The 21702-nt window shown below is 48.2% G+C and overlaps 1 protein-coding gene across 2 annotated transcripts in view; it reads left to right on the forward strand.

Moving 5' to 3' along the window:
* chchd3a (coiled-coil-helix-coiled-coil-helix domain containing 3a) overlaps positions 1 to 21702 on the forward strand; it is a 120387-nt gene that overhangs the window by 96192 nt on the left and 2493 nt on the right. For both annotated transcript variants that reach the window (XM_066668568.1, XM_066668569.1), the window contains one exon: positions 10345 to 10480. In XM_066668568.1, the coding sequence (XP_066524665.1) occupies positions 10345 to 10480 (136 nt within the window). The remainder of the gene's footprint in view (positions 1 to 10344; positions 10481 to 21702) is intronic.

Here is a 21702-nt window from a genome sequence, read left to right on the forward strand (position 1 = left end):
TAGTTTAGTTGTGGAAGGGGAGGCTATGGAAACAGACTCTGTATCCGAGGAGGCTGTGTTCAGAGTGCAGTCAGGAAAAAGGAAAATGAGGAGGGCTAAGGCAGGTGTTAAAAAGGGGAAAGTACAGGATGTGGAGGACTCTGGGTCTGTGACTGGTTCTGCTCTGGATGACTCTGATGGTGATCTACCAGAAGCTTTGAGTCAAAGGAGTAGAAGAAGTGTCTATGCGTTTAACAAGATACGGTCTTTTTTGCATAAGACCAAGAATATGAAGGGGGTTGTTGTAGAAGAGTACTTTCCCGATCGTAAACTGTTCATTGACTCGGTACAGACTTTTATGAGAGGGGATAGCGAAGATAAATTTACGGTACAGGAAATCTTCAGACTTAAAAAACTGGTTAAAAAATTGAGAACAGAACTTCTTAAAGATGATGGTTTTGAAACTTCATAGTTATTTTCTGCTTTTTATTTTGCTGCTGCTTGTCCTTGACCACCTTCCTCTTATTATGAGTAGAGTTAAGATAGGCTCTCTAAACCTGAATGGGGCGCGGGACGTACAGAAAAGAGCTCTGTTATTTGAACTGATTAGACAGAAGGGCATGGATATTGTGCTTGTCCAAGAGACGCACAGTGACGAGGCTAATGAAATTGACTGGAAGAAGGAATGGGAAGGGGAGGTTTATTTTAGCCACATGAGCTCGACCAGAGGTGGGGTGGCCGTTCTTTTTGCTAAGCATTTCTTGCCGGTCTTGTGTGAGGTTGAGCAGGTGATGGCAGGGAGGTGTATGTTTATACGTGCTCAGTTTGAGCGGTTTAAATTTGCCATTTTTAATATTTATGCTCCCACTTCTGGAGCTGAGAGGGTGGTTTTTCTTAACACTGTTAACACAGCTTTAAAATCACTTAATTGTGATGATTATCTGATCATGGGGGGCGATTTTAACTGCACTGAGGATGATAATACGGACAGGAATCACACCGAACCTCACGCTGCATCTCGGCGCGCTCTTAAAGAGCTATTGTCTGCTCATGATTTGCTTGACGTGTGGAGAGCTTTTAACGATAAAGGTCGACAGTATACATGGGCCCATGTGAGGGACGGTTATGTGGCGTTGGCCAGACTAGATCGGTTTTACTGCTTTAAACATCATCTTAATATATTTAAAGGGTGTGGGATTACGCCGGTCCATTTTTCAGACCACAGTTTGGTTTTGTGTTCATTTTTTATTGCAAACCTTAAGCCTAAAAGTGCTTACTGGCATTTTAACACCTCCCTGTTGTCAGATATGAATTTTAAAAAAGCTTTTACTGTGTTTTGGACTGGTTTTAGAACCCAAAAACAGTTCTTCCATAATCTGCGAGGGTGGTGGGATTATGGGAAAGTTGAAATTAAGCAGCTCTGCCAGCAGTATACTCTCAATGTTTCGCAGCATATTACTCGGGCTATAAAAAAATTAGAAAGTGAAATTTTAGAAATTCAAAGGCAGATGAACTGCACTGGAGACCGGGATCATGCCCGGGTTCTGAAATCTAAAAGGGATGCTCTTGGCGATCTCCTGGGTGTCAGGGCACAGGGGGCTCTGGTTCGCTCTCGGTTCCAGAATCTAACACAGATGGACGCCCCATCAAAATTCTTTTTCAGTCTGGAAAGGAAGAATGGTCAGTGCCGGTTTATGCACTCCCTGCGTGCTGAAGATGGACAGGAGCTGACTGAACCCACTGAGATCCGTAAGCGGGCTGTACGTTTTTATGCTGAGCTGTACGAGAGTGAGCGTATAGACGATGGAGAACTGGCGGCAGGATTTTATGAAGGACTACGGAAGATCTCTACTTGCTCTAGTGACAAACTGGAACAACCACTGGGAGAGCAAGAGCTTCATGCTGCTTTACAAGGCATGAAGGGTGGTACTGCCCCTGGTATAGATGGTCTACCGATGGAGTTTTATAAGGCCTTTTCGACAGAGGTGGGTTCGGATCTGCTGGCAGTTCTCAACGAGAGCTTGACTGATGGTCTCTTGCCCCTAAGCTGCAGGAGGGCGGTGATCACCCTGCTGCCTAAGAAGGGTGACTTGCAGGACATTAAAAACTGGCGACCAGTGAGTCTTCTTTGCACGGACCTTAAAATTTTCTCCAAAACTTTGGCTACCAGACTGAGGGATGTGATGGGGCAGGTAATCCATCAGGACCAGACCTACTGTGTGCCTGGCAGGTCTATACATGATAATGTCTTTTTAATTAGAGATATTTTAACTGTTTTCAGAACTCAAGGGCTTGATGTCGGTCTCATATCTATTGACCAGGAAAAAGCTTTCGACAGAGTGGAACACCACCATCTGTGGCGCACACTTGAATTATTGGGTTTTGGGCCGTCTTTTATCAATATGATACGAGTACTATACAGAAACATTGAGAGTATGCTAAAAATTAACGGTGGATTGAGTGCTCCTTTTGGGGTCTGTCGGGGCATACGTCAGGGTTGTGCCTTGTCAGGGATGTTATACTCCCTGGCCATTGAGCCTCTGCTAAACAAGCTTCGATCTGAAATTGAAGGTATAACGCTGGGACAGTTTCGCTATCAATTGTCGGCATATGCAGACGATGTGATTGTAATGGTAAGGGGGCAGAAAGACATCGGAAAACTTGTTTCTATTGTTCAAGATTTTGGAGTAATTTCAGCTGCGAGGGTGAATTGGGACAAAAGCGAAGCTCTTGCAGTAGGACAGTGGACCGGGGGGCTGCCTTCTTTACCGGGTAATTTAGTCTGGAAAAGAGGGGGGATAAAATATCTTGGGGTTTTTATTGGGGATGACACCGTGCAGCAGAAAAACTGGGATGGTGTGATAGAGAAACTGATAGGTCGGCTGTCAAGGTGGAAATGGATTCATGGACAACTATCTTTCAGGGGGAGAGCCTTGGTAGTTAACAACCTGGTGGCATCAGTGTTGTGGCACCGGTTGTCCTGTGTGGATCCTCCTGTGGGCTTATTGTCGCGGATACAAGCGCTCCTCGTGGACTTTTTCTGGGACAGGCTCCATTGGATTCCACAAGGTGTCCTTTACCTTCCCAGACAGGAAGGAGGGCAAGGCCTGGTGCACCTAGCGAGTAGGATGGCGACTTTCAGACTGCAGTTCCTGCAGAGACTTCTGGCTGGCCCAGCTGATCTAGTGTGGAGAGAAGTGGCCTGCACCATCCTGCGCAAGGTCGATGGACTCGGTTTGGACACCGCACTGTTTTTTACAGACTATAAAAGACTGCACCTTGCTGGATTACCTCTTTTTTATCGGGGGCTTTTTAAAATGTGGGGACTTTTTAAGAAGCATAGACTGGAGACTACTGCCTCGCTTTTTTGGCTGTTGGAAGAGCCAATAGTAAAAGGGGCTCGGTTGGACGTGTCTGGAGATGGTGTACCGGGCCTTGCTTTAATGCTCAGTAACTCTGGAACAGTGACATTGCGGGACCTGGTGGGTGTGTTAGGGCCAGACTTAAACGACATCCAGAATGTTGCCTCTGTACTGGGGCTGAGGTCACTCCGTCAAGCTGAAACCATCACTGACTTGTGGAAGGACAGGCTGTCTTTGGAGGAACTATCCTTGTTGGAAAACTACGGCAATGGGAGTATAATGCCAAACAAGGGGGACCTTTTCCCACGTACTGCTCTTACTCCTGATTTAGATGGAGCATCGGGCCCTTTGTTAGAGCTCTCGGGCCTGCGGGACGTGGACCTTCATACTGTGCCAGGCCGTGTTTTATATGAATGCTGTGTTAAAGTGTTGAATAAAACAGTACTGAATGGACGACCTGACACGGTGTGGAGGGACAAGCTGGGGGTAGGGACGGAAAGGCAGCCTGTCTGGAGGGTTTTATATAAACAACCCCTAACTAAGAGGTCTGGAGATCTCCAGTGGAGGATCTTACATGGGGTCATAGCAGTGAACTCCTTTGTGTCTGTGATAAATCCAGAAGTCAGTGATAGGTGTGCTTTTTGTGGACTCAGAGAGACCATCTTTCACTGTTTTTTAGACTGTTCAAGGCTTAAGTCCCTTTTTCTGACACTTGAGTTTTTATTTTTGAAAAGTGGGGAATTTTTTAACTCTTGTGCTTTTATTTTTGGGGCTGGTTATCGACAAAAAGACCGTGTTAAGTGGCAGCTGCTTAATTTCATAGTGGGTCAGGCAAAACTGGCGATCTATAACTCCAGGAGGAACAAAATGGAGGACAAATCTGGTCAGGAGGTTTTACCTCTGTTCTTGTCCCTGGTAAAGTCCAGAATTTTCTTTGAGTTTGGTTTTTACAAAACTCTGAATAACATTGAAGGTTTTGAGCTGGAATGGTGTTGTAATGATCTCCTGTGCAGGGTTGAGGAGGGAGAGCTGATCTTCACAAGCCCTTTGAGTTGAATGCTTTAATTGATACTGTGTTTATGTCTGTGATGTCGTACTGTGTTTTGTTTACTGTTATATGTGTTTATGGATGATTGAATAAATGTTATGTGTTTAAAAATCTAAAAATCTCTCTCTTTCCTTCTCTCTCTCTTGCTCCTCTCTCTCTCTCTCTCTCTCTCTCTCTCTGTCTCTCTCTCTCTCTCTCTCTCTCTCTCTCCCTTTCTCTCTCTTTCGTCTCTCTCTCCTCTCTTTCCCTCTCTCTTTCACTCTCTCTCTCTCTTCTCTCTCTATCTATCTGTCTCTCTCTCTCCCCTTCTCTCTCTCTTTCCTCTCTCTCTCTCTTTCCTTCTCTCTCTCTCTCTCTCTCTCTCCTTTTCTCTCTCTCTCTCTGTCTCTCTCTCTCTCCTTTTCTCTCTCTCTCTCTATCTGTCTCTCTCTCTCTCTCCCCTTCTCTGTCTGTCTCTCTCTCTCTTTCCTTCTCTCTCTCTTGCTCCTCTCTCTCTCTCTCTCTCTCTCTCTCTCTATCTGTCTCTCTCTCTCTCTGTCTCTCTCTCTCTCCTTCTCTCTCTCTCTCTCTCTCTCTCTCCCCCCTTCTCTCTCTCTTTCCTCTCTCTCTGTCTGTCTCTCTCTCTCTCTTTCCTTCTCTCTCTATTGCTCCTCTCTCTCTCTCTCTCTCCTTTTCTCTCTCTCTCCTTCTCTCTCTCCTCTCTTTCCTCTCTCTCTGTCTGTCTCTCTCTCTCTCTCTCTCTCTCTCTCTCTCTCTTTCCTTCTCTCTCTCTTGCTTCTCTGTCTCTCTCTCTCTCTGTCTCTCTCTCTCCTTCTCTCTCTCTCTCTCAATTCAATTCAAGGTGCTTTATTGACATGACAAATTAGTTACATTTGTATTGTCAAAGCCTGGGTTACAATTTAAGAAGAACATAAACATTGAATTAAACAATAAAATATTGAATTAAATAAATACAGGGGGTAACTTTTTAGAACTTGGAAACACCCGGCAACATTCACCACAGCGACTGGAACTGGGGGAAAAGGTTATATATGGGATGTGTGTGTGTGTGTGCGTGTGTGTGTTTGGGTGTTTGACAGGGTCACTCACTGTCCCTTTTGCGATTCTCCCAGCAGATACGGGAGTCTGTCTGTGGGGGTCAGGGCTGTGAAGGACGGGTGTATTTCACTAAATTTAATGTAGAACTCTTTGCGGATCTCAGTGTACTTTGGGCATTCTGTGAGGAAGTGCAGCTCTGTCTCGGGTCGACTGAAGCCGCACTGCTGGCAGAGTCTCTGCTCCTGAGGCAGCCAGGTCTGTCTGTGTCTGCCCGTCTCTATGGCCAGACCGTGCTGACTGAGTCTGTACCTGGTCAGGGTGGTTCTCAGGTCTCGGTCAGTCACTGTGCTGAGGTACTGTGCCGCAGTGTACTGCTGCTTTAGGGCCAGATAACATTGCATTTTACTCTGTGATTTAGTTTGAGTTTCCCAATAGTGTCTGTACTGTTCTTTTATTCGTGCAGTAATTTGGTTGGTTCTGATCGGATCTGCTGAGTTCTGGTCCTGAGCTGATTGAGGGTTAGTGTGTGTTAGTGGGGGTGTGTTAGTGTGTGGTAGGGAGGGTGGTGAACTGTAGCTCAGGACCAGCTGAGAGAGGGGACTGTGTTCTTTGCTCAACTCTTGGTGCTGCAGGGCTTTGTAACGGTACGAGTGGGGGTCGCTGTGTTTAAGGTGTGTCCAGAATTTGATCGCCCTTGTTTGTATCTTTATAAGTAATGGATATTGGCTCTCTCTCTCTCTCTCTCTCTCTCTCCCCCCTTCTCTCTCTCTTTCCTTCTTTCTCTCTCTCTCACTCTCTCTTCTTCTCTTTCTCTCTCTCTTTCTTCTCTCTCTCTCTCTCTATCTGTCTCTCCCCCCCCCCCCCGTATCCTGAATTCTAACCCAGTCTCCCTCCCCTTTCCCAGGGCCCTGTCAGGATGAATGGCTGGCTGCTTTAGATGTATATATTCTTCCTGTATCTATCCTTCTCTCTCTCTCTTTCTCTTTCCCTCTCTGATAAAGCATCTCATATCTGTGCCTCTTTCAGTGGCGTGCCATATCTGACTCTGTCCCTCCCTGCTATGATTTATGGCCCGTATTGCTTTCTCTCTCTCTCCCTCTCCACTGTCCAGACTGGTCGTCTGGGCCGATATTCTTTTACCGTGTATGAGAGGTATATTTAAACCCTTCTAAACAACTCATCGCTCATTGGTTATGTACGTACATACAGCAAAACGTACTGCGTCGACCTCTTCTTTGAGTCAGGACGTGGATCCCGGCTGATGTCAGGGGGGAGGTCTATCTGCTTTTGTGGAAAAATCATGTTAGGAGTTGAATATGAAATGGTGTTATATGGAGAAAACAAAGTGAGTGGGAATGAATTATTTTTGCTTGGCTGCCTTGCGTACCATCACGTCGATATCTGGCCAGAGGTTTGCACCTCTATTTTAGGCTGAAGATTAAGTTATGGAAATGGAGAGAACTGCTGAGAGAGGGAATGATGGGGTTTGGAGCTGGTTAACATCATCCCACGAGGCTTTTGTAGATAATTGGATCCTGTGGAGATGAAACTCCGTGTTTAAGATGTTTTTCTTAGCTATCTTCTGTGTTTTTTACCCCTCCATCACCCCTGCTTTTCCCTTTCTTCCTTTTTGTTAACTGCTCTTTTGTAAAAGTTTTCCCTGTGGTGTGTTTTGGGGAAAGGAGGGATGTTTGATTGACAGCAGCTGTGTGGATTGAGAGCGGAGAGAGAGACGCACACGGATGGAAGGAGAAAGAAAGGAAAAGGAGGAAGCTGAAGGAGGGTGAATCCCCTGTCTGAGACCGAGGGAGATCAGACACTGAGAGATCAGATAGAGCCTCACTGCCTTGACAGCTCTCATCCATTCATTTCCCTTTAGAGCACCACACTAATATTAATGGCGCTCTATCGGAGGGAAGCAGCTTAAACCAACGTCTGATCCCAAAAACCAACACTGAACGGAGGAAGATAATGTCTTCCCCTAATCTGTTTTCTCTTTCCCCTTTCCCTAAAGGTCACGGTGGTTCCATGAAGGGGGTAGAGTGTGTTTCTCTTTCCTTGGGGGAGTGGGATATTGTGCCTTTCCGAGTGAAGAAGCTGTGGCTCAGTTTTCATGGGAACAGAAGTTGTGTTTGTCTTTCTCAAAGAACCATATTTAGTTTGGGGTATTTTTATTTATGAATTCCTACTCTGTTATGTCATATTGGGTAAAAATACCACATTCTCACAATATTTAGAACAAACACAAGTGAAGATCAGTCTCAACAAACTCACTCATGTGTAAACTACAGCTGAGTCTGTATCAGATCATCCTGTTTGTCCAGGACTTTTATTGTGTATTAAAAACTACCTGGAAAATAAAATAAATATTTTCTGGGGGGTTTCTCTCTTTATCCAGGGGTCTATCATTAGCCCAAACTAAATGAGGCTACATTGCTTACCTGATACTGGTGAGGAAATGTTGACTCCTTTTAGTTTTATTATTATTATTAGTGCCTTCATGTTAGGGCTGGGCAATTGATCAAAATTGATGTTCAGAAATTCTAACCGAGGGCAGCACTATGGCGCAGTCACACGGCTCCAGGGACCTGGAGGTTGTGGGTTCGATTCCCGCTCCGGGTGACTGTCTGTGAGGAGTGTGGTGTGTTCTCCCTGTGTCTGCGTGGGTTTCCTCCGGGTGACTGTCTGTGAGGAGTGTGGTGTGTTCTCCCTGCGTCTGCGTGGGTTTCCTCTGGGTGACTGTCTGTGAGGAGTGTGGTGTGTTCTCCCCGTGTCTGCGTGGGTTTCCTCTGGGTGACTGTCTGTGAGGAGTGTGGTGTGTTCTCCCTGTGTCTGCGTGGGTTTCCTCTGGGTGACTGTCTGTGAGGAGTGTGGTGTGTTCTCCCTGTGTTCGCGTGGGTTTCCTCCGGGTGACCGTCTGTGAGGAGTGTGGTGTGTTCTCCCTGTGTCTGCGTGGGTTTCCTCCGGGTGACTGTCTGTGAGGAGTGTGGTGTGTTCTCCCTGTGTCCGTGTGGGTTTCCTCCGGGTGACTGTCTGTGAGGAGTGTGGTGTGTTCTCCCTGTGTCCGCGTGAGTTTCCTCTGGGTGACTGTCTGTGAGGAGTGTGGTGTGTTCTCCCTGTGTCTGCGTGGGTTTCCTCCGGGTGACTGTCTGTGAGGAGTGTGGTGTGTTCTCCCTGTGTCTGCGTGGGTTTCCTCTGGGTGACTGTCTGTGAGGAGTGTGGTGTGTTCTCCCTGTGTCCGCGTGGGTTTCCTCCGGGTGACTGTCTGTGAGGAGTGTGGTGTGTTCTCCCTGTGTCCGCGTGGGTTTCCTCCGGGTGACTGTCTGTGAGGAGTGTGGTGTGTTCTCCCTGTGTCCGCGTGGGTTTCCTCCGGGTGACTGTCTGTAAGGAATGTGGTGTGTTCTCCCTGTGTCCGCGTGGGTTTCCTCCGGGTGACTGTCTGTGAGGAGTGTGGTGTGTTCTCCCTGTGTCTGTGTGGGTTTCCTCCGGGTGCTCAGGTTTCCTCCCACAGTCCAAAAACACATGTTGGTAGGTGATTCTCCCCCTATCTTCAACATGTAGGAGAACCTAAACGCCGAGGCCGACCGAGCGACTCGAGCAGCCCGTACCAAAGGAAAACACAGCGTCTGTGGTTTTGACGTGGTTTTGCTTTGACTTTAATTAAGACGACACTGAACAAAAAGAAGTCAAATGTAAACATTGAGAAAAAATAAGTGAAGGAAACAAGAGAGGAACAAGCTCCCTGCAACATTTGAAAAAATATCCCAGCTTTAACACTGGAGCGTATTTACAGCACAAGCCTTGTCCCTGAGCTATGAGCGTCATAAACAGAAAAACAAAATAACTGTTTATTAATTGTAATCGTGGTAAAATGTACAATTAACCGTGATATTGATTTGCACTCACATCGCCCAGCTCTACTTCTGACTCCTTATGACTATAGGATAGTATTAGACCAAATAAATAATTTATTCATTCATTAAATTGCTTTGCAATCTCACATCTCACCCGTGGCCCCCTGCAATCCCATTGGGTCCCACAGATTGAACACCTCTGCTTTAGATAAATATATACAATTTATATTAATCTGTGATGTCAGAGCTAAAGTATCAACACAGTTGTTGCTGGTGTGTTCCACTCAACCGGCTGTAGTTCCACACTCGAACTCAAATAAAGATCCATCCATGGTGCACTTTAATAAACACTATTATTGAAGCGTGTATCATTTAAATAACAAAACGTGACACTGATTCTGGCGAATCAGGACAGTGCTGATAGGAGAACAGCAGATAAACCCACAGCAAAATTGATATATAGAGCTCTATCACTGAAACAAGACATTACACAGTGGTATGAGGAAAGAAGGGCCATGCAGCCAATGTAAAATTCTGATCTCTTTAGAAAACTCATTGGTGATACATTGTTATACACATTCAAGCTGTACTTGGACTGACACTATTTTTGTGAATGAAACATCACATCTTCATATAATACCGTCCCATCCACCACGATACTGTCCACTGTGTAGGCGGTAGGTCATTAGATCCATGTGTATGTTGATGCTCATGGACAGTGATTTATCTTTGGATGTCATCGAAGCGTCCCACAGCAGCCCCCAGGCACCAGAGCTCCAGCTCGTCTCTTTAGAGTTACTTCTGTGTGTGAGGACAGTCAATTATCTTCCAAAGCCCATCTACGCTGATCAGTTTGGTTATTGATTATTGATTGAACAGATGTTTAGGAGTGAAGATGGAGGAAAATGCCATTTTAAGGCAATTTATCGTTGTCGGTTTATTTTGGGTTCTCTTTGAAAAACTGAATAATTTAACATTGATGAAAGATGTCACTAAACCTCTGTGTTTTTGCTCTTTCTTTCTCTCTCTCTCTCTCTCTCTCTCTCTCACTAATTTTTTGCAGGCGATATGATATTAGTCCAGTGTGTGCTGACCTGCAGGGTCAGATTCTGAAGTGCTACAAAGAGAACACAGGGAAGACGCTGCTCTGCTCCAATATTGCGTCCCTCTACATGCAGTGTGTCAACAATGCTAAGCAGGTGAGAGTGTGAGTTGTGATTGACCTTGTGAAATGTCACATCCGGGTCAGTTTGTCCAACTTTGTGATTCTGACGCTAGATTTAGTGATGTTTTCAGACCAAAAAAACTGGCACCAAATCTTGTGACATTCTGTACAAATCTTAGCTGCAACTTATAGTAGATAATCGCTGGTAGCACAACTCTTTACAACACCGGGACTGACCGTGGGTGGGAGACAAGGCTCCCTACGCGGTCCCACGACTTCCAGAGACAGAACCGAGGGAGACACAGCTCTCCCTACGTGGCCCCTCGGTTCCCAGAGACAGAACCGAGGGAGACACAGCTCTCCCTACGTGGCTCCTCGACTTCCAGAGATGGAGCAGTGCAAACTCACTCTCCGTGGGTCCTCTGCTCCCAGGGACGGTGCTGCTTCATTCACACAGTAAACACATGTCTTATGAAAAGAGACCCAAGGTGCGATTGGACCTGGAAACGGCGAAGCATCACGTGGCGTCACACTTAACAAGCGGATAATCTCATGCTTTAAAATTTTGTCAAGCAATATTACGGATATAATTATATAAAACTCAAATAGCTCTTACAATTTCGAATTTAAATATGAAAAAGGACATGGTGTCATTGATGCGAAGCGCTGAATAGCCCCCGAATCATGGTTTGAATTCTTGTTCCACAAGGGATGCTACTGACACTGTAATATGAGTTGGGTATTTATACGTCCATCTAGATATAAGTCAGAGTATAAATATATTCATTCATTCATTATCTGTAAGCGCTTATCCAGTTCAGGATCGCGGTGAGTCCAGAGCCTACCTGGAGTCATTGGGCGCAAGGCGGGAACACACCCTGGAGGGGGCGCCAGTCCTTCACAGGGCGACACAGACACTCACACACTCACACCTACGGACACTTTAGCGTCGCCAATCCACCTACCAACATTTTTGGACTGTGGGAGGAAACCGGAGCACCCGGAGGAAACCCACGCAGACACAGAGAGAACACACCAACTCCTCACAGACAGTCACCCAGAGGAAACCCACACAGACACAGGGAGAACACACCACACTCCTCACAGACAGTCACCCAGAGGAAACCCACACAGACACAGGGAGAACACACCACACTCCTCACAGACAGTCACCCGGAGGAAACCCACGCGGACACAGGGAGAACACACCACACTCCTCACAGACAGTCACCCAGAGGAAACCCACACAGACACAGGGAGAACACACCACACTCCTCACAGACAGTCACCCGGAGGAAACCCATGCGGACACAGGGAGAACACACCAGCTGAGTTCTTGTTAAATTACTTGACACACATTTGAAACGCAAACATTGTAAACATTGATTCCTGTGTTTACAGTTTGTGATGAGTCCAGTGAAGAACAGCGTGAGTGTAAATGTTACAGCTCACCACATATGTGTGGTCATTTACAACAGGCTTTTACCAAACCTCGTTAAAACGAAGCCCACTGTGTGGGCGCTGTGCTTAAGCCCGGCTCGCTCTCACTATGAGTTCATTATACGCTTTTAAATGGTGCAGTATTGTAGCCATGGAACGAGTGATTTAAAAATAATATAACTGGGAATTGTGAGTTTTACACAGAGCTCAGTAACGGAACAACACTATTGCTGAGCTAAAACAGTCCTAATGACGAGCCTCAGGAAATATCTATTTGTCGGCTATGGGAATAGGGAAATGACAAAGAGCACGTTCTGTTCGGATGTGTTTAACTGAATAAAATTACATCTGTTATATTTTACCTCATTATGTTGTGCCTCACCTTTTTTTAAACACATTCACATTAAAAAAGCGCATGAAAAGTAAGTTTTTAGGCAGGTTTTGGACATTTCGCATAGGCTACATTTGAACAGATGTGAATATGGCTTGGTTCTGTTCATTTTAGGAGAAATACTGAGGGGGAAACTAACCATACAGTGTTCCCAAATTAATGCTGTATCAACACTGGGCGGCACGGTGGCGCAGCAGGTAGTGTCGCAGTCACACAGCTCCAGGGTCCTGGAGGTTGTGGGTTCGATTCCCGCTCCGGGTGACTGTCTGTGAGGAGTGTGGTGTGTTCTCTCTGTGTCTGCGTGGGTTTCCTCCGGGTGACTGTCTGTGAGGAGTGTGGTGTGTTCTCCCTGTGTCTGCGTGGGTTTCCTCTGGGTGACTGTCTGTGAGGAGTGTGGTGTGTTCTCTCTGTGTCTGCGTGGGTTTCCTCCGGGTGACTGTCTGTGAGGAGTGTGGTGTGTTCTCCCTGTGTCTGCGTGGGTTTCCTCCGGGTGACTGTCTGTGAGGAGTGTGGTGTGTTTTCTCTGTGTCTGTGTGGGTTTCCTGCGGGTGACTGTCTGTGAGGAGTGTGGTGTGTTCTCTCTGTGTCTGCGTGGGTTTCCTCCAGGTGCTCCGGTTTCCTCCCACAATTCAAAAACACACGTTGGTAGGTGGATTGGCGACTCAAAAGTGTCCGTAGGTGTGTGTGTGAGTGTAAGTGTTGCCCTGTGAAGGACTGGCGCCCAATGATTCCAGGTAGGCTCTGGACCCACCGCAACCCTGAACTGGATAAGGGTTACAGATAATGAATGAATGAATGTATCAACACTGATTTCATATTAGAGGTCAGTTGGATCTTATTCAGTGTTTAACATCTGTAAGTAAATCAGATTCTTTTTTTTCTGCTGGACATTCATTGGCTGTTCCTGATTTAATGTGGAAAACAGGGTAAACGTCACTTTTTTTGTCATATTTTTTCCACGTCCTGTACAGATTTACATTCCATCCTGTAGGAATCTGTGTTTTTTGGGGGCAGTTGGACCTTAAACTTTAACTAAATAAAAGATACCAAAGATACACTTCCTCGCCTTAGGGCCCTGTACAGCTTTCACTTAAGGTTTATTTGGTTAATCAAAAAATTTAAATTAAAAAAAGCTCCTGATACTGGTGTATGTTAATATTCTAATAATTTTCTGGAGGTTAAAATTTTTGTCAAATTAATGACAAGGCACAAAGAATAAAAGTAGCAGGAGGGCTACAGAGTTCAGAAAGTGTTTCTCAGTAGAGGGGGTGAATGTTTACATTAAAGTTGTTTGACCTTCAGTTCCTAAATAACTGTATCTTTCATATACAGTGGAACCTCTACTAACAAACGTTCCAAGATACGAACCGGGCATTTGAATATTTTTTGCCTCCACCAACGAACCACGACTCTAGAAACGAACCCGAGTCTCCTCCGAGCCGGCGGCTGGAAATGGCCACTGACCCCAACAGGCGAGTCTCCCAACGCCCCCAGACTGGAGTGAGCTTTTAAGATTAGCACATTGTAGCTTTAGCATTTTAGCATTAGCGTAAAGAGCAGACATCGAAATTGGTGCTAAGTTAAACCGTATCTACGCTTCGTCTCCCCACATTCACCGCCTACTCTCCGTTATTCCACCAACCCCCACCTCCCGTCATACAGCCAGTGCCTGTGTTACTCCTCCAGCCAGTCATCACGTCTTCAAGGTAGCGATGTGTAACCACTTACAACTTTATTATTTCTTTTTAATCCACCAGCTTAGAAAAAAATGGACTTCTTTCTCCTGTTCTTCTCTTATAATACTCTGCTAGTCCACAGCTATGACAGCATTGCTTCCTTAGGATCACGTAATGGATGTCATTAACACTTGCTTCATTCTCTTCTGTCAGAAGAATAACAAGTTTGATGCAGCACAAGTATGGGCCGCTGACCTGTAAGTTCAAGTGCTCCTTGGCGTAATAGCAGGTCTCTGAGAGAGATAGTGAGTAGATGTGTGTGTACAGGTAAATAGAAGTAGTTTGGTGCGTGTGCTTTGTGTAAACTGTAGCTGAGTAACCATGTTGCTAGACTGCCCGCCCTTTTCCAAATAACCAGTTGTCACAGAAAACAAGCAGATGTGTTAGTGACAAGTGGCCGTCCACTCCTCCTTGTCCCCTCTGCTCCATTCAGATTCACTGAACCCCTGCTTCTTTTCCTCGAGCGAGCCCATCCACTCTGCGCTGGTGAAACCCTGTAATAAAGCGTTCGCACAGACGCCGTGACGCAGACCTCCATTTGCTAGCGTCGGCCCTTTGCCGAGAGTGGCCTCTCTCTCTCTTTCTCTCTCTCTCTTCCACTCGGTGAGCTGCATTTCCCAGCTCCGCAGAAATTGCAGACTGCCACTGCTCGGCCATCTGCATAATGACGGAGGACATGGGCCACCCCTTGGCTCTGTTTAAGTGCGTGTTAAATGAAATAAGCCAAGGCACGCACTTGCTGTTTAGGTCCCCCCCCCATGTCCCTCCAACCCTCGCTCGGTTTCCTGTTGAGAATTAGACCTCCGTCTGAGAAAGCAAAGGGTGGGTGAGAGCATGACTCCAAACCTCCTTCGGCACACACACCAGCCGTGTCTCAGATGAAGCACGATTTACATTCAGATAGCTTTTCTATTAGATTTCACCAATGTAACTGTTTCCCTGGACCGCCGCCTACTCCGCTCCTGCCCCTTTCTCTTGGGCATTAGTATTAAAGCTCGGTTTGGATTCCACCGGGCTTAAGCAATGCATCATGTAAATGCGGATATGTTTTATTCATTTTTGTGTATGCGCAAGGCTACCTGGAACCTTTTTAGCATTCCTACCACTTCCGCCTGCGTGTGTGCGCCATTATCTTGTAAATTTGCAACCCAAGTCTTGCCGTAGTGCGTCGCAAGCCTTTATTGTATCAAGTGTATGCTTTAAAATGCATTCGTGTTTGCCCCGGGTTATCGCCGTAATCTGATTTTATGACTCACATAAAAGGATCACAGAATAATGCAGAGAAAACTCAATCTTGGAATCAGGAGGTCTGTGTGTGTGTGTGTGTGTGTGTGCGCGCGCTCTTAATATGGGCAGGAGTCTGTCTGGGGACCGAACTCTATGAGCTGAAGTCCAGTCAGTGAAGTAAGCAAACTTTTGAAAGTCAGCTGTAGGGATGTTATGTATTTATTTGAATAAACTTATTCCAAACCTATCACACTTTTTAATTAATTCGTTATTTAAATTAAGCTTTTTCTTTAGAATTACAAAGAAGTTAAATATATTTTGGTGTAATGTTGTATGCAGGTTTCACTGACTGTAAGAATATGAGGAGCTTCCCGTCACAGCTCCAGAGTCACTGGGTCCTGGGTTTGATCCTTGCATATAGCATGATCCTTGAACCTGTCCCCAGTGGTGAGTGTGTGAGTGACTGTGTGAACCTGTCCCCAGTGGTGAGTGTGTGAGTGACTGGGTGAATGTGTGAAACTGCTCCCAGGGGTGAATGTGTGAGTGACTGTGTGAGTGTGTGAACCTGTCCCCAGGTGTGAGTGTGTGAGTGACTGTGTGAGTGTGTGAACCTGTCCCCAGTGGTGTGTGTGTGAGTGACTGTGTGAGTGTGTGAACCTATCCCCAGTGGTGAGTGTGTGAGTGACTGTGTGAGTGTGTGAACCTGTCCCCAGTGGTGAGTGTGTGAGTGACTGTGTGAGTGTGAACCTGTCCCCAGGGGTGAGTGTGTGAGTGACTGGGTGAATGTGTAAAACTGCTCCCAGTGGTGGGTGAGTGAGTGACTGAATGAATGTGTGAAACTGTCCCCAGGGGTGGGTGAGTGAGTGACTGTGTGAGAGTGTGAACCTGTCCCCAGTGGTGAGTGTGTGATTGTGAACCTGTCCCCAGGTGTGAGTGACTGTGTGAGTGTGTGTACCTGCCCCCAGTGGTGAGTGTGTGAGTGACTGTGTGAATGTGTGAACCTGTCCCCAGTGGTGAGTGTGTGAGTGTGAACCTGTCCCCAGGTGTGAGTGACTGTGTGAGCGTGTGTACCTGCCCCCAGTGGTGAGTGTGTGAGTAACTGTGTGAATGTGTGAAACTGCTCCCAGTGGTGAGTGTGTGAGTGACTGTGTGAGAGTGTGAACCTGTCCCCAGGGGTGTGTGTGTGAGTGACTGTGTGAGTGTGTGAACCTGTCCCCAGTGGTGAGTGTGTGAGTGAGTGTGTGAACCTGTCCCCAGTGGTGAGTGTGTGAGTGAGTGTGTGAACCTGTCCCCAGTGGTGAGTGTGAGAGTGTGAACCTGTCCCAAGTGGTGAGTGTGAGAGTGTGAACCTGTCCCCAGTGGTGAGTGTGTGAGTGTGAACCTGTCCCCAGGCGTGAGTGTGTGAGTGACTGGGTGAATGTGTGAAACTGCTCCCAGGGGTGTGTGTGTGAGTGAATGTGTGAGTGTGTGAACCTGTCCCCAGTGGTGAGTGTGTGAGTGACTGTGTGAGAGTTTGAACCTGTCCCCAGTGGTGAGTGTGCGAGTGTGAACCTGTCCCCAGTGGTGTGTGTGTGAGTGAATGTGTGAGTGTGTGAACCTGTCCCCAGTGGTGAGTGTGTGAGTGACTGTGTGAGTGTGTGAACCTGTCCCCAGTGGTGAGTGTGTGAGTGTGAACCTGTCCCCCGTGGTGAGTGTGTGAGTGTGAACCTGTCCCCAGTGGTGTGTGTGTGAGTGACTGTGTGAGTGTGCGAACCTGTCCCCAGTGGTGAGTGTGTGAGTGACTGGGTGAGTGTGTGAACCTGTCCCCAGTGGTGAGTGTGAACCTGTCCCCAGATGTGAGTGACTGTGTGAGTGTGTGTACCTGCCCCCAGTGGTGAGTGTGTGAGTGACTGTGTGAATGTGTAAAACTGCTCCCAGTGGTGTGTGTGTGAGTGACTGTGTGAGTGTGCGAACCTGTCCCCAGTGGTGAGTGTGTGAGTGACTGGGTGAGTGTGTGAACCTGTCCCCAGTGGTGAGTGTGAACCTGTCCCCAGATGTGAGTGACTGTGTGAGTGTGTGTACCTGCCCCCAGTGGTGAGTGTGTGAGTGACTGTGTGAATGTGTAAAACTGCTCCCAGTGGTGAGTGTGTGAGTGACTGTGTGAGAGTGTGAACCTGTCCCCAGGGGTGTGTGTGTGAGTGACTGTGTGAGTGTGTGAACCTGTCCCCAGTGGTGAGTGTGTGAGTGACTGTGTGAGAGTGTGAACCTGTCCCCAGGGGTGTGTGTGTGAGTGACTGTGTGAGTGTGTGAACCTGTCCCCAGTGGTGAGTGTGTGAGTGACTGTGTGAGTGTGTGAACCTGTCCCAAGTGGTGAGTGTGAGAGTGTGAACCTGTCCCAAGTGGTGAGTGTGAGAGTGTGAACCTGTCCCCAGTGGTGAGTGTGTGAGTGTGAACCTGTGCCCAGGCGTGAGTGTGTGAGTGACTGGGTGAATGTGTGAAACTGCTCCCAGGGGTGTGTGTGAGTGAATGTGTGTGTGTGAACCTGTCCCCAGGGGTGAGTGTGTGAGTGACTGTGTGAATGTGTGAAACTGCTCCCAGGGGTGTGTGTGTGAGTGAATGTGTGAGTGTGTGAACCTGTCCCCAGTGGTGAGTGTGTGAGTGACTGTGTGAGAGTTTGAACCTGTCCCCTGTGAGTGAATGTGTGAGTGTGTGAACCTGTCCCCAGTGGTGAGTGTGTGAGTGTGAACCTGTCCCCAGTGGTGTGTGTGTGAGTGACTGTGTGAGAGTTTGAACCTGTCCCCAGTGGTGAGTGTGTGAGTGACTGTGTGAGTGTGTGAACCTGTCCCCAGTGGTGAGTGTGTGAGTGTGAACCTGTCCCCAGTTGTGAGTGTGTGAGTGTGAACCTGTCCCCAGTGGTGAGTGTGAGAGTGTGAACCTGTCCCCAGTGGTGAGTGTGTGAGTGTGAACCTGTCCCCAGGGGTGAGTGTGTGAGTGACTGGGTGAATGTGTGAAACTGCTCCCAGGGGTGTGTGAGTGAATGTGTGAGAGTTTGAACCTGTCCCCAGTGGTGAGTGTGTGAGTGACTGTGTGAGTGTGTGAACCTGTCCCCAGTGGTGAGTGTGTGAGTGTGAACCTGTCCCCAGTGGTGTGTGTGTGAGTGACTGTGTGAGAGTTTGAACCTGTCCCCAGTGGTGAGTGTGTGAGTGACTGTGTGAGTGTGTGAACCTGTCCCCAGTGGTGAGTGTGTGAGTGTGAACCTGTCCCCAGTGGTGTGTGTGTGAGTGACTGTGTGAGAGTTTGAACCTGTCCCCAGTGGTGAGTGTGTGAGTGACTGTGTGAGTGTGTGAACCTGTCCCCAGTGGTGAGTGTGTGAGTGTGAACCTGTCCCCAGTGGTGAGTGTGTGAGTGTGAACCTGTCCCTAGTGGTGTGTGTGTTAGTGACTGTGTGAGTGTGTGAACCTGTCCCCAGTGGTGAGTGTGTGAGTGACTGTGTGAGTGTGTGAACCTGTCCCCAGTGGTGAGTGTGAACCTGTCCCCAGTGGTGAGTGTGTGAGTGTGAACCTGTCCCCAGTGGTGTGTGTGTGAGTGACTGTGTGAGAGTTTGAACCTGTCCCCAGTGGTGAGTGTGTGAGTGACTGTGTGAGTGTGTGAACCTGTCCCCAGTGGTGAGTGTGTGAGTGTGAACCTGTCCCCAGTGGTGAGTGTGTGAGTGTGAACCTGTCCCTAGTGGTGTGTGTGTTAGTGACTGTGTGAGTGTGTGTACCTGCCCCCAGTGGTGAGTGTGTGAGTGACTGTGTAAAACTGCTCCCAGTGGTGAGTGTGTGAGTGACTGTGTGAGAGTGTGAACCTGTCCCAAGTGGTGAGTGTGAGAGTGACTGTGTGAGTGTGTGAACCTGTCCCCAGTGGTGAGTGTGTGAGTGACTGTGTGAGAGTGTGAACCTGTCCCCAGGGGTGTGTGTGTGTGAGTGACTGTGTGAGTGTGTGAACCTGTCCCCAGTGGTGAATGTGTGAGTGACTGTGTGAGAGTGTGAACCTGTCCCAAGTGGTGAGTGTGAGAGTGTGAACCTGTCCCAAGTGGTGAGTGTGAGAGTTTGAACCTGTCCCCAGTGGTGAGTGTGTGAGTGTGAACCTGTGCCCAGGCGTGAGTGTGTGAGTGACTAGGTGAATGTGTGAAACTGCTCCCAGGGGTGTGTGTGTGAGTGAATGTGTGAGTGTGTGAACCTGTCCCCAGGGGTGAGTGTGTGAGTGACTGTGTGAATGTGTGAAACTGCTCCCAGGGGTGTGTGTGTGAGTGAATGTGTGAGTGTGTGAACCTGTCCCCAGTGGTGAGTGTGTGAGTGACTGTGTGAGAGTTTGAACCTGTCCCCAGTGGTGAGTGTGCGAGTGTGAACCTGTCCCCAGTGGTGAGTGTGTGAGTGTGAACCTGTCCCCAGTGGTGTGTGTGTGAGTGACTGTGTGAGAGTTTGAACCTGTCCCCAGTGGTGAGTGTGTGAGTGACTGTGTGAGTGTGTGAACCTGTCCCCAGTGGTGAGTGTGTGAGTGTGAACCTGTCCCCAGTGGTGAGTGTGTGAATGACTGTGTGAGAGTTTGAACCTGTCCCCAGTGGTGAGTGTGTCAGTGACTGTGTGAGTGTGTGAACCTGTCCCCAGTGGTGATTGTGTGAGTGTGAACCTGTCCCCAGTGGTGAGTGTGTGAGTGTGAACCTGTCCCCAGTGGTGAGTGTGTGAGTGACTGTGTGAGTGTGTGAACCTGTCCCCAGTGGTGAGTGTGTGAGTGACTGTGTGAGTGTGTGAACCTGTCCCCAGTGGTGAGTGTGTGAGTGACTGTGTGAGAGTTTGAACCTGTCCCCAGTGGTGAGTGTGCGAGTGTGAACCTGTCCCCAGTGGTGAGTGTGTGAGTGTGAACCTGTCCCCAGTGGTGTGTGTGTGAGTGACTGTGTGAGAGTTTGAACCTGTCCCCAGTGGTGAGTGTGTGAACCTGTCCCCAGTGGTGAGTGTGTGAGTGTGAACCTGTCCCCAGTGGTGAGTGTGTGAGTGTGAACCTGTCCCCAGTGGTGAGTGTGAGAGTGTGAACCTGTCCCAAGTGGTGAGTGTGAACCTGTCCCCAGTGGTAAGTGTGTGTGTGTGAACCTGTCCCCAGGGGTGAGTGTGTGAGTGACTGGGTGAATGTGTGAAACTGCTCCCAGGGGTGTGTGAGTGAATGTGTGAGAGTTTGAACCTGTCCCCAGTGGTGTGTGTGTGAGTGACTGTGTGAGAGTTTGAACCTGTCCCCAGTGGTGAGTGTGTGAGTGACTGTGTGAGTGTGTGAACCTGTCCCAAGTGGTGAGTGTGTGAGTGTGAACCTGTCCCCAGTGGTGTGTGTGAGTGACTGTGTGAGAGTTTGAACCTGTCCCCAGTGGTGAGTGTGTGAGTGACTGTGTGAGTGTGTGAACCTGTCCCCAGTGGTGAGTGTGTGAGTGTGAACCTGTCCCCAGTGGTGAGTGTGTGAGTGTGAACCTGTCCCCAGTGGTGTGTGTGTGAGTGACTGTGTGAGTGTGTGAACCTGTCCCCAGTGGTGAGTGTGTGAGTGTGAACCTGTCCCCAGTGGTGAGTGTGCGAGTGTGAACCTGTCCCCAGTGGTGAGTGTGTGAGTGTGAACCTGTCCCCAGTGGTGTGTGTGTGAGTGACTGTGTGAGAGTTTGAACCTGTCCCCAGTGGTGAGTGTGTGAGTGACTGTGTGAGTGTGTGAACCTGTCCCCAGTGGTGAGTGTGTGAGTGTGAACCTGTCCCCAGTGGTGAGTGTGTGAGTGACTGTGTGAGAGTTTGAACCTGTCCCCAGTGGTGAGTGTGTGAGTGACTGTGTGAGTGTGTGAACCTGTCCCCAGTGGTGAGTGTGTGAGTGACTGTGTGAGTGTGTGAACCTGTCCCCAGTGGTGAGTGTGTGAGTGACTGTGTGAGTGTGTGAACCTGTCCCCAGTGGTGAGTGTGTGAGTGACTGGGTGAACCTGTGCTCAGTGATTCCATGTATGATGGTGAATGTTGAAGAAGATGATGATGAGGATGTTGTTGTGGTTGTGTAATGTAGGTGAGCTGATGTGCTCGTGCTCATTGCTGCTAATCATCTGAGTATACGCTCCACCATCTCCAGGGCTGTTAAAGAAGTGAAAGTGTGTGCTGCTCTGACATGCGCTGTCCAGGAGACAGGGTTAAAGACAGCGCGCTGTCATCACCGGGGCTTTGTGAGGGTAATTACCCTCCAGCTTATCAATAATGAACTGATAACATTTAGCCCCGACCTTCCCTCTCCACTCCAGTTCCCTCTAATGCGCAGGCTTCAGAGGCCCCGCCGCTGATAGCACGCTGAGAGGCAGATAAAAACGCACACTCGGCCTCCGAAGACCGCGCAGAATGCCAGTTTATCGTCGCGAACCGCTTGATATTTTTCTTCTCTCCCCCTCTCCCTCCCTTTTCTTCCTTATTCCTTTAGCGCATGACTGACCCTCTC

This window comes from Hoplias malabaricus, chromosome 4, assembly GCF_029633855.1.
Source record: "Hoplias malabaricus isolate fHopMal1 chromosome 4, fHopMal1.hap1, whole genome shotgun sequence".
Lineage (NCBI taxonomy): Eukaryota > Metazoa > Chordata > Actinopteri > Characiformes > Erythrinidae > Hoplias > Hoplias malabaricus.